Source organism: Sinocyclocheilus anshuiensis, unplaced genomic scaffold (genome assembly GCF_001515605.1).
Source record: "Sinocyclocheilus anshuiensis isolate Anshui unplaced genomic scaffold, SAMN03320099.WGS_v1.1 scaffold292, whole genome shotgun sequence".
Lineage (NCBI taxonomy): Eukaryota > Metazoa > Chordata > Actinopteri > Cypriniformes > Cyprinidae > Sinocyclocheilus > Sinocyclocheilus anshuiensis.
In genome coordinates, this window is record NW_015555757.1 from 506,816 (window position 1) to 520,255 (window position 13,440).

A 13,440-nucleotide genomic window follows, 5' to 3' on the forward strand; every position below is an offset into this window, starting at 1 on the left:
TAAAAAAAACATTATATTATAAAAAAAATCGTTATTATATATATTATGATTTTAATATCACTGTTTTTCTAATTTTAATCGAAACATTATGGTTATTTTTCACAAATGATGAGAAACTGGTGAGAAACTCTTAAAACTATTAAACCAATTTATTTACTGATGAAAGTAAATAAATGCTTTGGCAGTGTTTTAATTTTGGGACCTTCTATAAAATATAGAAATGGTCAGGAACAATTGAACAAAATTATTAATCATTTAACAAAAAACACAGGCACAGCAAGGCTTCTCAGTCCAGATCAAGGTCAGCACCTTTCCATTTGGGGTGAGCCTGGGGTTGACTCCCTCACGGGTCACCTTACCCAATGGAGGCAGCGATACCCTCTTCCTGTGTGAGGCCTTTAGAATGGAGGTTGGCTGAATGCTGCAGGCCAGTGCGAATAGCAATACAAAACAGATTATAGGAAAAATAAAATCAATGTGACAAATCATAGAAAATAAAAATGGAGAAAAATCAACAAATTATTTGCAAAAACAGATGGAGAAATAAAGTGTGAATGTGTGAAGAAACAAATATGTTGTGGATGAAGCCAGTGCAGCATTTCCCTTTAAAAGTTCAATAACCCATATAAAAATATATACAACACAATGTAGAATACAGTATAATATACTAAAATATACAGTATATAACAAGGTCCAAATTTAAGATTTGCCATAACTACTAATGATGGGTGATTTGATTAAATGTACTGGCCATTAAATTTTCTTCCCAGCCACTAATTATTTGTATAAATAATAGAAAGTAAATAAATGCTTTGGCAGTGTTTTAATTTTGGGACCTTCTATAAAATATAGAAATGGTCAGGAACAATTGAACAAAATTATTAATCATTTAACAAAAAACACAGTACAGTGTGAAATAAGTGATTTGTGTCTAAAACAGGTATTGTATGGACACACAGGACTTAAAGTACCATCAACAGGCAATGCAAATGTGACGGGACATAACATGGTTTGATAAGTCTTACCGCTCACTGTCAGATATTTTCTTGCCAAGTTTCTGACAGCTAGTCTTGTCCAGAGTTCTCAACTGCCTGCAAGATGGAAATGATCGAGGCGAGACAGAAAATAAAAGAATGAGGAGTGGATTCACTCAGGACTGGACGGACATTGAATGAAACTTCTATCTAATAAAATGCCATGATGGAGATGGACATGCTACTGGTCCAATGCGCGTGTACCTCTGTGCATCTGGCTTTGCACTGAGGTGGTGTACTGTCTCCTGAGCGGGGAACATAGCCTCCAGAACCCAGCTGATTCATAAGATCACATCAAACACATATGAGTGGCATGGACACATAGACACAGACACACAATGACACAGTATGGATTGATGTTAATGAAACATAATTGCATTACGGCTGAATCATGCCGCTTTGGTTAAGTGGCTAGGTACAAAAGGAAAACATACAATAACATGTACAGTAATTAAGACATATACGAGACAATCTGTGCATGATATGAAACACAGACACTTGACTCTTATGCGTCAGGGGTCACATATGACAAATGTGACGTTTATTCCCTGAAAACCTTCAAACAAAACTTCTGAAATCATTACAATTTCAGTTAAATACAGAGAAAATAAGTGAAGACACATGCAGTGCCCCCAAAATGTATTTGGACACTTAAAATGTCTGAATATCACAGCATTAAATATAAAATATAAAACTAATTTGCATCTGCAAACAAATTATTTTACTTATTTTGTGATAGGTTTTGCCTGAAAAGTGAGCTTGTGGTATTGTTACTTCAAAATAAATCTCAGTTGGTTTGATATTTTGTTATATAATGCAAATATATTCATACATTTTTAAGTGTTAACTTACTTTTTGGGGCCACTGTAAGCGAGACTGTATCTAAATGACAGTACGGAAAAAAAAAACTGTTGTAGAAATCAGTATAAAACTGTAGAAGATAATAACAATGGAATAAATTATAATCTGCAGAAAGAGTTTAGATAAAAAGGACTAAAATACAACCTCATGAAATCCAGAGTAACACAACACACTACACTTCACACCACAAAAGCCACAAGTCACCACATTTTTAAAGCTACTGAGCTGCTGAAAATCTACAAAACACACTAGCGATCACATTGTTGAGCAATAAAATCATGGGGTCGGGTGACAACAAGCTATGGGTCAGAAGCTACAGAAGGCTGGGAGGGTTAGCTACATCCACTATCTAGTCCCATGGCAGAGGGGGGACGGACAGGTTAGAAGAGCAGAGAGGTTTAGCAATAGGACTGGAGGACAGGAGGGATACCTGTCGTCTTCTGGGGAGGCATGCTGAATTAGGATCCTGGGGCTCGTGGGTCTGGTACGGGGCAGAGACTGGGTGCTCCTGCGTGAGTGTGTGCGTGTGTGATCCACCAACACCCAAAGAGTTCAAAGTGGAGATGGAAGAAACACGGGAGGTCAATATAGAGACTGTGGCAATGATAATCTCAAACATACAAGAAGATGCACAGATTCAGGGGACTCATTTTTGACAATTCTCCACCTACAGTGGTTGGATTAATGCTCCCAAAAACGCAAAACAGAGCTATCAGTCCATAAGAGTCATTGGACGCTAACAGAGCAGTGCAAAGTGGGTGACCAAAGGTGGTATGTCACTTTGACATTAACATTAACATAGACACACTGGGTTTTATTCACTAATAATTGCATATACAGTAAGTGTTCTAATTTGACAGTATGTGCTCAGAAAAAAGTTCTCACGGAAAATTTGACATATTTACAAAAAAATTATTCTGAGTCTATTATTCTAAACGAGGGAGAATATGCTAGCATTTAGCATTAGCATCATTTGAATAATTAAATAATCAAAGAATCCTGAAAAAAAAAAACATGTTTCCACAAAAATATTAAGCAGCTCAACTGTTTCCAACTTTACTCCAAGACTTGAGTAACGACTAACGACTGCTGAAAATTCAGCTTTGCCATCATAGGAATAAATTACATTTTAGAAAAGAGTTATATTATTTCACAATATTACTGCATTTGTTGCATTTTTAATCAAATAAATGCAGCCTTTGTGAGCTTAAGAGACTTCTTTCAAAAACATAATAAACCCTAACAACCCCAAACTTTTTAAATGTATAATTTATATAAACAATAAACTTAACAAATTTCATGTTTTAATGCAACAAGGATTTGTATGTGTGTTTTAGTTTGATCTAAAATTTTATCCTAGATTAAAAAAAATTCAGATTTCTGTGTTTGCACACTGGTTTTAAGCAAAACATATTGTGTATGTGTGTTGTGTATGTGTATACACAATAGTAAATAAGACCCAGTGATTGTTGTGTTCAAAGGGCATCAAAAAGGAACATTCTAAGAGTGTCCTTTAATGTATGTGAATGATATTAATGGCAAATTCACCAAAACTGAAATAATCCAATTCAAAATAAAGAGTGTACCTGTCTCGTTCAGGTGAATTGGAATTAGAACCTGGTCTCAGACAGTTGGTACTAGCACTTCTAACCCTGTCAAGAGAGGGCTGTAGATCACTAGGGTCACAACATGCCATCCAATGGAGAAAGAAGAAGGAAAAAGGAGGAAAGGAAGATGACAAAGAACAAAAAAGTTAGGTCCAAAATAAAATAAAAAGCAAACCTGTAAGAGCTGCTAAAATGGTGAGCGAGATAATGGTTGAATTTTCTGCTAATGTTCTGAACGAGGAGCTGCTGGATGTTTATATGTACAGGTGCATCTCAATAAATTAGAATGTCGTGGAAAAGTTCATTTATTTCAGTAATTCAACTCAAATTGTGAAACTCGTGTATTAAATAAATTCAATGCAGACTGAAGTAGTTTAAGTCTTTGGTTCTTTTTAATTGTGATGATTTTGGCTCACATTTAACAAAAACCCACCAATTCACTATCTCAACAAATTAGAATATGGTGACATGCCAATCAGCTAATCAACTCAAAACTCCTGCAAAGGTTTCCTGAGCCTTCAAAATGGTCTCTCAGTTTGGTTCACTAGGCTACACAATCATGGGGAAGACGCCAAAATCATCACAATTAAAAGAACCAAAGACTTAAACTACTTCAGTCTGTGTGCATTAAATTTATTTAATACACGAGTTTCACAATTTGAGTTGAATTACTGAAATAAATGAACTTTTCCACGACATTCTAATTTATTGAGATGCACCTGTAGATATATATGGGTTTAGGGTTTACATGTTCGACCCCTTACCTAATGGTGATCTTGTCTGTGAACCTAAGAACTCGGCGTGTGACTGTACGTTGAGTGCCAGTGACTACAGACAGCCATGACTGACTTAAGGCATGCAGGAAGTGTTGAGCTGAACACAAACCAAGGCCAAACAAGTGTAAACAAAAGCAAACACAAGTTACAGAAATAGAAAACATACTGAAAGACAAAAAAAAAAAAACACATTATAAAATTTAATCACATGACCATGCTTTCTGTGGAGACTTGTTGGATGTTTAACACTGTGGTCCAACCTTGGGAAAGGGAATGCTAAAGGATAGTTTTCTCCAGGAATTATGAACCTACTTGGTTTGGACAGGCACATAGCTTGTTGCTGGAAACACGTCCCATTGCGCCTGGTTAGAACATGGCAAAAGATGTTTATAGCTACCAGTGATTTACTGTCTAACTCTTCAAATAAATTATATCTTTTAAATTACAGGTGCTACTATAAACATCCACAGAAACCAGAACACCACAGTCAGATTCACATTCACACAGCACTCACATTTACTTACCATCTTAACACCTAACAGTGGCAGATTCCCATAGGATTGTCTTTATTTCAATTTCCAGCTGAATGACTACAATACTATACTATGTGTTTGCATATGATGATGTTGACAATGCAAATATGCTGTTTTATGGACCCTTGTGAAAACGTACACTTTAGCATATTTATAAAAGAGCACTTGTGCCAGAAATAATATTCTTAAAAGAATATTAAAATTAAAATAAAAGAATATACTTAAGTGTGAACTGAATGTGTTTTCATACACTTCATTGCATGTTAATTGCAATTAAATGAAAATTATGTTATTGTGTTACGGTTTAAATTTATATTACATGCAATTAGCCAAACTTTAGAGTGCTTATTTAACCCACTTAAATAAGACTGAAATACATTATATGCAATTTCATAAGTACTTCTACTGTCTTTGAAATATGAATGAGTAAATACTGTGTCAGACTTTGACAATGATAAAAAAATATATATTCACCAGCATACTGTATATTGCATTAGCTAATCCATAATAAAAGTGCTCTGGAGATCTGAGTGAGTTTGAGCGTCACAGATGCTATAAAATCCTCATTAGTCAGAAAGGATGCCATGGCTTAAGTGTTCGTTTTTGGCCGCCTTACCTGTAAATATCCTTATGAATTCCATTGACTAATAAAGGCATCTTTGGAGGCAAAGTGCTTCTGTGCTTAGATGAACTCCTGCCAACATTACATTAACATGCAAAATGGAAACAAAAGATGTATCAAAATCACAGCTGTGGTTAGTCCACTGAAACAGCAAAGAAATGTCAAAGGTCACTCATGCAAACATGCAAAGATCAGTCCAGAGGCAACTCCCTCATTCTAGATCATCTTTTTTTTCTTGTCAAACACGCTCGTAATTTAATCGAGGTCAGTAACGAACGGAATAAAAATAAACATGTCAAAATTACACTTGAGCAGAATGAGATTGTTATTTTGAGAAAGCAAACGGTTGTCATGACGACGTATGTCTTTTAGGCTATACGCCAAAAGCTAGTGGAAAGTTCCGCTTGTAATGTTTCTTGTCAACGAGCTGCTCTGAAATATTAGAGTGGAGAGGCGAAGAGCTTGACAAGAAGTGTTTGGGGAGAGAAACTGGCATCAACACTCAACGCTGCTTTAATTAAATGGAATAAACTTCAGGCTATGCGAACGATACAGATACAAGGAGTCTTTTCAAAACGAAAATGATATTACCAGTGCTTATGAGACCAAGATTATTATTACATTGATTTACACAGTAATCTGAATATAACAATGGTATAATTCACAGACTGGTAGTTCAATTCTGGCCTTTTCTTTACCTTTGGGTGTGCAGACACTCTGCGCTTCTACCCCGCATTGATCTGTGTATCAAGATGACCTCACTGCAATTACCATGGAGATGGAGGACACATAAGAAAATTAACAAAACAGAACAAAAAACAAGCAAACATAAAAGAAAAAATGCGCACCAGTAAGTGAGTTAGAAGAGGAAGGGTAACAACCTTTAAAGCCAGAATAATACACAAAGGTTAAAAAGACATGTCTTCCTGTACGATCATCTATGTCCATTCAAACCCTTCAGTGATGCTCAATCCTTTCAAAAACAAACCTTCCATGAATCACTGGTGGTTTGGCTCTAACCCACCTTCTGAAAATAGTGTAAGGCCTTTGTAGGTTAGCAAGTCTCAAAAACTCATTTTAAAGGCATTCCAGAAACAGTACTTTTATGGAAGAAAATGAAGGCACATGGAAGTGATTATTCTTTTAGCACACACTAAGGCACACTTGTTCACACTTGCTTGGGCCCACAAATTTCTATTTACCTGTCATCTACGTATTCTCTCTCTTGCACACGGGCACGGTCGTGGTTGCGTGTTGGGGAACGGGATCGCCGGCTGTGCTGGACCTCATCCAGACTCCTTAGAGAGAAAACAGGGTTTAATGCAGGTTACAATTATTTGATAAATGATAAATCCTAAAAATAGCTAGGGACATACCTCTGTGCAGGGACGTTGGCTGGGCGGGACCGTCCCCTGCTCTCTTCATCTCTGTGTGGGGACACGGACCGTGAGCGATACTGAGTTGGCCTCTGCTGATCTGGAACCTCTAATGTTGTCGCCCGGTCTCGGCCTCTGTCTCTGTCTCGGTCCCGTTCTCTTTCTCTGTCCCATTCTCTTTCTCTTTCTCTTGATCGGTTTTCTGTAGCTGTGATGACACAAAGACAAAAAAAAAAAGTAAAGAAAAATTTTAGAAAAGCCTGTCTGGAAAATTCAGATTTTGCTTTTTGCAGTCATTGGTCTTGGCAAATCACATTCCCCATGTCAGAAACCCTCCAAAAAATAAAAGAATTGACATAATGTGTTAGCCCATATTTAACAAAACATGCCAGACAATTAAAATACCTTGTTCATTCTCCTTATATCTATTTTTGAACGATGTGTGCTTTTGACAGTGGGAATCTCCATTTGAGTCCTACAGATATATATGTACACACACTACTAGTCAAATCAGTCAAATCGAAAATTAAAAATATATTTATTTATTTTTCTATTTTTGGTTACTTCAAATTTTTTATACAATGACATTTTTTAGGTATTTTTTTACAACAAAGCGGAACATAACAGACCAATATTGGCTTAGTGACAAAAAATTCATTCAATATTTAAAAAAAATTTACTTCCTCATTAAATAGCAAAGTAATGAAAACTGAAAGAATATAAGGAGTTTTTTTTCTTTTTTCAACTGAAATAGTTTTTTCACACCAGTTTTTCCAATAAAACGACAGAATATAACTTCACTGCTAAAATCATACTAATAATATTTAGATTTTTAAAATCAAAATGAATAATTAAAAAAAACTGTAAATGTAACATTTAAAAAAATTCAAAGGTGGCCATGAGAAGAAAAAAAAAATCACTGCCCTATAAGACTATATCCACTATATTTATAATTACAGTATGCTTATGTGGTTTGGAGAATGAAGTCAAGGTATGTCACAAAGGCATTGCACCACAAAGACGTGTCATTTTCTAACTTCTACCATGCAGAGGCAAATTAAAATGTGTAGCACCACCGAGAGGAAGCAGTCCTCCTGTTTACTAATTCGTTTTCCTAATTTTCCCACTGTGATCATGCATATGTGATAGAGTGCATAATGCTGCAAGTCTAAACTACTAACTATACTACAGAGAAAAGCACTGAAGACAGAACACATTTTAGATAGTTAGTGTCTCCCCCAAATAGAAGAAGCACCACTTCATATTCATTTTATGCACTTAATAGTACCAGAATAGTTAGTTTATTAGTATGGGATGAATGAAACATGCCAGCTGTGTAATGATGGTGATCGGTGAATTGTCTCCAGCACAACAGCGGTGACTTCCAAAGGAAGGGAAGGCCTGCTATTGGTTGCTTCTCTCTTTTGGGGTACTATAATGCACAAAGTACAGAGAAGTGCCAAGGTTGGCATTGCCTTGGACCCTCCCACCCACCTGTGGCGACTATGCCAATACCATCATCATAATCAGTTTCTGTAATACGCTGCGAGCCTGCACAGACAGATATACACACAGGGATAGATGTACAGACAGACGCGGAGATACAGACGCAAACAAATGCACACAAAGCACTGTTGGAATAATCCATAGTTAGGCAAGCAAAGGTATACAGAAATAACCTAGCATACTAAAATATGTATTGTGGACATACTGTACCCATGGGCCACACTCCTACACACTAACTCACAGGCAGCACGGTTCAAAAACATACCTCCTCATGAACGTACAGACATGAAAACCTCGAGACAATGGCAAAAATATTAATGATACTGGATGAATTTCAGGACCTTGACCTAAAAGATATGTTGATGTTTAACTAATGTTTGATTATTGTCTTTCACCTACTTATGTATAGTTTAGTAATTGTGAAATTATGATAATTTCTCTGACTTGATTTAACATTTTAGAAAGTGAAGGCAAATTTCCTCTATTTTAATCGAACTGCCCACATCCTCTTCAGCTTATGGTAAATCTTGTGAAACACTGAGGGGGCGAATTCACTAAACGATTGTGCCACACAACTGAGCAGCATTTCAATGCAAAACTCTGCATCTTATTCATATACCGCTCACATTTAAGCAAAATGTACACTACTGTTCAAACGTTTGGGATCAGTAAGATTTTTTTTCTTAATTAATACTTTTATTTATCAAGCATTTTTCTATTCATCAAAGAATCCTAAAAAATGTATCCAGGTTTCCACAAAATTTCAATATTGTTTTTAACTTTGATAATAATAAGAACTGTTTCTTGAGCACCAAATCTATATATTAGAATGATTTCTGAAGGATCATATGACCCTGGAGACTGGAGTACTGACTGCTCAAAATTCAGCTTTGCCAACACTTAAATAAACTACATTCTAAAATACATTAAAATTGAAAATAGCAAATTTAAATTGTAATAATATTGCACAATATTACTGTTTTTACTTTTTTTTTCGATAAGAAAAATGCAGCCTTTGTGGGCATAAAAGATTTCTTTCAAAAACACCCCCAATTTTTTAATAATACTGTATATAGCTTATACAGTGCTGCACTATGCATATTTAAATTAAGCCACCTACTTTCTATGCAGATGAGGCTAATTAACTAGTACCGCCCATGAACAATTGATGGTACAAAAATTTGTTTACATTTCCTATTGATCACGGTGGCAGTAATTTATCAAATTATGATCAAGCGATGTGGAAGAGTATGGTGGTCGAGAGAGCTCAGCGCGCTGCGAATGAAAAAAACACATGCAAATAAAAAAAAACATCAGCAAATTAAAAAAAACATCTTCATCAGTTTGACAACACATACGCTGCAAAGGCTCACAACACAACCAAATACAGAAAAGCGATGCAAGTGGCACAGACCACAACGGAAATGTTTCAAGGGGACCCCAACAACCCTTACGAAAATTAACCATGGTTTTATTATAGTAAAAGTGTAGTAATGATGTTTTTGGCGTTTACAATTTTACCATTACATTTGTGTAACCACACAAATACCATGGTTAAACTGTGGTTAGTGTAATTTGTGATTACCATGGTTTAACTATAGTAACCATGTTTTTTTAAATAGAAAAACCATTCGTAAGGGAAGTTGTAAAAGTAAGTTAGCCAGCTTACATAACGTTTCACAGTTACAGTAGGCTAATTGTATATTTCTTCAGCTTATTTAGGCTAATAATATAGATCCTAGGGAATCATATGATCAGGATGTTAAAAAAAAAAAAATCTCACCTTTCAGAGTAGACACTGAAGCGTGTCCCAGCCAGGTTCGTCACTTGTTGTGGTTCCCTTATACTTTTCCGATGTGGTCTGTGCATATTTGCTGCATGTTTCTGTTGCAAGTTTTTGCAGTGCGTTTCTGTATTTGATCGTGTTGTGAGTATTTGCAGCGCATGTGTCGTCAAACTGATGAAGATGTTTTCTTAAATTGCTGGTGTTTTTTCTATTTGCATGTGTTTTTTTCATTTGCAGCGCGCTGAGCTCTCTCGGCCACCATAGACGAGTGTTATAATTGGACACATATCCAGTTATCAGGTGCTGATAGCTCACAGCGCTTGCAAATAAACAGCAGGATTGACAGATGAAATTAAAATCATTCTTACTAAATTCCTCCCTATGAGAGAAAAAGCACTTAAACAAAGTGATTCTGTGTGTTCAACCTTTTCAGATCACATCCCCACCAGTGAGGCCTTCCACTTACGCTGCAGCTTTTTGGTGGGTGTTTCAGTGTGTCCGTGTCTGCGGGGCAGGTATGGCGACGGGTGTGGCAGTGGGATGGAAGAGACGTCATGTGTCTGCAGCTTGTACCAGTGAGGCTTATCATCCAACAGGGCAGTCTCCAGCTCGATTAGGATCTAGGTTTAAAGACAGGAGAAACCGCAGACAATCAGGTGTGATACTGTACGAATGTTTTCACAGAGCAATTCATGTTGTGAATAAATGGACAAAGTTTACATATGCTTCATACTTCTCCCAGAAAGTCACTCTCCTCATCTTGTATTCTGGGTTGGTCCCACACAGTAATCTCCAGCATGTGTTCTCTGAAATCCCGGCGATGGACATGAGAGTACACAAATGTCTGGTTCCACTTGGGCTCCAGACTTTTCTTCACTGTCTTCGTCCTTCTCTTGCTCTTATCACTAAAGTAAAACAAATATACACATAAAACATTACAACGAGAACATTAAAACTTGATGCACATATAAGCAATGATCAGAAACAAAAAAAAATCATACATTTATTGGGAAATTTGTTTGATCTACACTATCGTTCAAAAGTTGCAGGTCAGTAAGATTTTTTTAAATGGTTTTCTTTAAAAAGATTTTTTTAAATATATACTGTATTTAAAGAAGTTTAAAGTTTAAAGAAGTCTCACCAATGAAGCATTTATTTGATAAGATACACAGTAAAAACAGTAATATACTGAAATATTATTGCAATGCAAAATATAAATTGCTAAAAATATATATTGCTATTTTAACATTTTAAAATGTGATTTTTTTTCACATATGATAGTGAAGCTGAATTTTCAGTAGTCATTACTCCAGTGTCAAATGATCCTTAATAAATCATTCTACACTCTGATTTTATGCTCAAGAAACACTTCTTATTATATTATTAAAGTAAGCACTTGTGCAGCTTCGAAACTGTGATACATTTTTTCAGGATTTTTTTGATGAATAGAAAGTTCAAAAGAACAGCATTTATTTGATCAATTTAATGCAATTTAAATCAATTTAATCCTTATTGAATAAAAGCATTAATTTCTTTAAAAAAATCTTACTGATCACAAACTTTTGAACGGTAGTGTATAGGCATGTCACAATAAAAAAAATGTCTGTAGTCGATACAATACTGAATTTCTTGACACTAAAACTGACACCACAGGAAAAATCTGACATACCTTCTATCAGGCAGGAAGTACATTTTGACATAGGGGTTTCTGGGTCGTCCACCCGATCTGGGTGGCAGGTCTATAGCCTGCAATACGTTCACTATCAGCTGATGGTCGACCTTATCGAACCACATTTTCACCTGCAAGACATAAATACATAAACAGCTAATAAACAAAGACTCTAAGCACAACATTGTGAATGTACATACTTCGGTATGTACTGACCGACAGCTGTCCAGGCAGTAGCTGAGGGGCATCTCTAAGACCACTTGGGCTGGAAGGGGACAAGACAGATATAGAGGGTCTTTCCATCTTCTGTGATTCGAAGGAACTTGAACCTGCTGCAGAGGGACAAGAACAAACAAGTGTTGAAAACATCAGAGTAATGTTTGCATATAAAAAAAAAAGTATTTAAGAGTTCACATTTGATTCATGATTCATTTGATTCAGTACATACTAGATTCTAACGGAGGGTGTGATGTTTCTGGTATTCGTGGTGTATCACTGAAACAAAAAGATCACAAATCCATACATTACTATTCAAAAGTCTGGGTCGTAAGATGTTTATAAAAGAAGTCTCTTATGCTCATCAAGGCTGCATTTATTTACATAAAATACAGTAAAAAGTAATGATATGTGACCCTGTCTGTGAAATCCAGGCTAAAGTCTTAAAATCTAATTATGAGATAACAAGCATCGAAGTTTGATTTCAACCATTAATTTCACTATGTTTCAATCTTTGACATGGCCTTACTCAGTCAATATTAAAGATATAAAGGTTATATTTTCACAGAATGTTTTACATCTTTATGAAATATGATTTTATGTAGAAAACAGTAAATCACAAAAAAAATGACTTTAGCTGGGTTTTCACAGGCAGGGTCACATATCATAAATATTATACATTTGAAAATAACTGTTTCTATTTTTACACGTTTTAAAAGGTAATTTATTCCTTTGATGGAAAAGTTACATTTTCAGCAGCTATTACTCCAGTTATCAGTGTCACATTATTCTGCAGAAATCACTGTAATACTGATTTAGTGCTCAAGAAATATTTCGTATTATTATTCATGTTGAAAACAGATCTGCTGCTTAATATTTTCTGTGGGAACCATTATGCACTTTTTTTCAGGATTCTTTGAAGAATATAAAGTTCAAAAGATCAGCATTTATTTGAAATAGTATTAGTATTTAGTAGAATTTGTAATATTATACATGTCGTTATATCCACTTTTGATCAATTTAATGTATCCTTGCTGAATAAATGTATTAATTTCTTTTTCAAAAAGAAAAAAAAAATGAACTGACTCTAAACTTTTGAATGGTAGTGTATTTAGGCATTTAAGCCACATTTAATGTATGAATATTTTTGTATTATATAACAAAATATCATATATAGTGTCATTTATTTTGAAGAAATATAGCACAAACATGCATTTGAAGTTTGTTAGGTACTAAATGATAAAATGTTAGATAAATTGCTCAAAATATATTTTTGACGAGTTTATTTTCAGAAAAGCTCCAGCATAATTTGTTTAGCAAACATTTTAAGTGCAATTTAGGTGTCCAAATATTCTGTATACACTGTATACAAAAATCAACAGCCAGAGGTTACAGAATTAAGGTGTGCATCACAAGCTCTTTATAAGGGCTTTTAGGGACATGAATTCAGAGAT

The 13,440-nt window shown here is 35.3% G+C and overlaps 1 protein-coding gene across 4 annotated transcripts in view; it reads right to left on the minus strand.

Annotated features, from left to right (window-relative positions):
• Positions 1 to 13,440, minus strand: part of LOC107673904 (regulating synaptic membrane exocytosis protein 1-like) — a 73,601-nt gene that overhangs the window by 11,332 nt on the left and 48,829 nt on the right. Inside the window, exons 11-21 of one of the 4 annotated variants that reach the window (XM_016467718.1) lie at positions 12,219 to 12,265; positions 11,987 to 12,102; positions 11,771 to 11,901; positions 10,835 to 11,006; positions 10,568 to 10,721; positions 6,810 to 7,017; positions 6,636 to 6,731; positions 6,132 to 6,194; positions 3,482 to 3,571; positions 2,326 to 2,403; positions 1,026 to 1,091 (exon numbers count right to left, since the gene is read on the minus strand). In XM_016467718.1, the coding sequence (XP_016323204.1) occupies positions 1,026 to 1,091; positions 2,326 to 2,403; positions 3,482 to 3,571; positions 6,132 to 6,194; positions 6,636 to 6,731; positions 6,810 to 7,017; positions 10,568 to 10,721; positions 10,835 to 11,006; positions 11,771 to 11,901; positions 11,987 to 12,102; positions 12,219 to 12,265 (1,221 nt within the window). The remainder of the gene's footprint in view (positions 1 to 1,025; positions 1,092 to 2,325; positions 2,404 to 3,481; positions 3,572 to 6,131; positions 6,195 to 6,635; positions 6,732 to 6,809; positions 7,018 to 10,567; positions 10,722 to 10,834; positions 11,007 to 11,770; positions 11,902 to 11,986; positions 12,103 to 12,218; positions 12,266 to 13,440) is intronic. The other 3 variants (XM_016467719.1, XM_016467720.1, XM_016467721.1) reach the window with 3 other exon arrangements.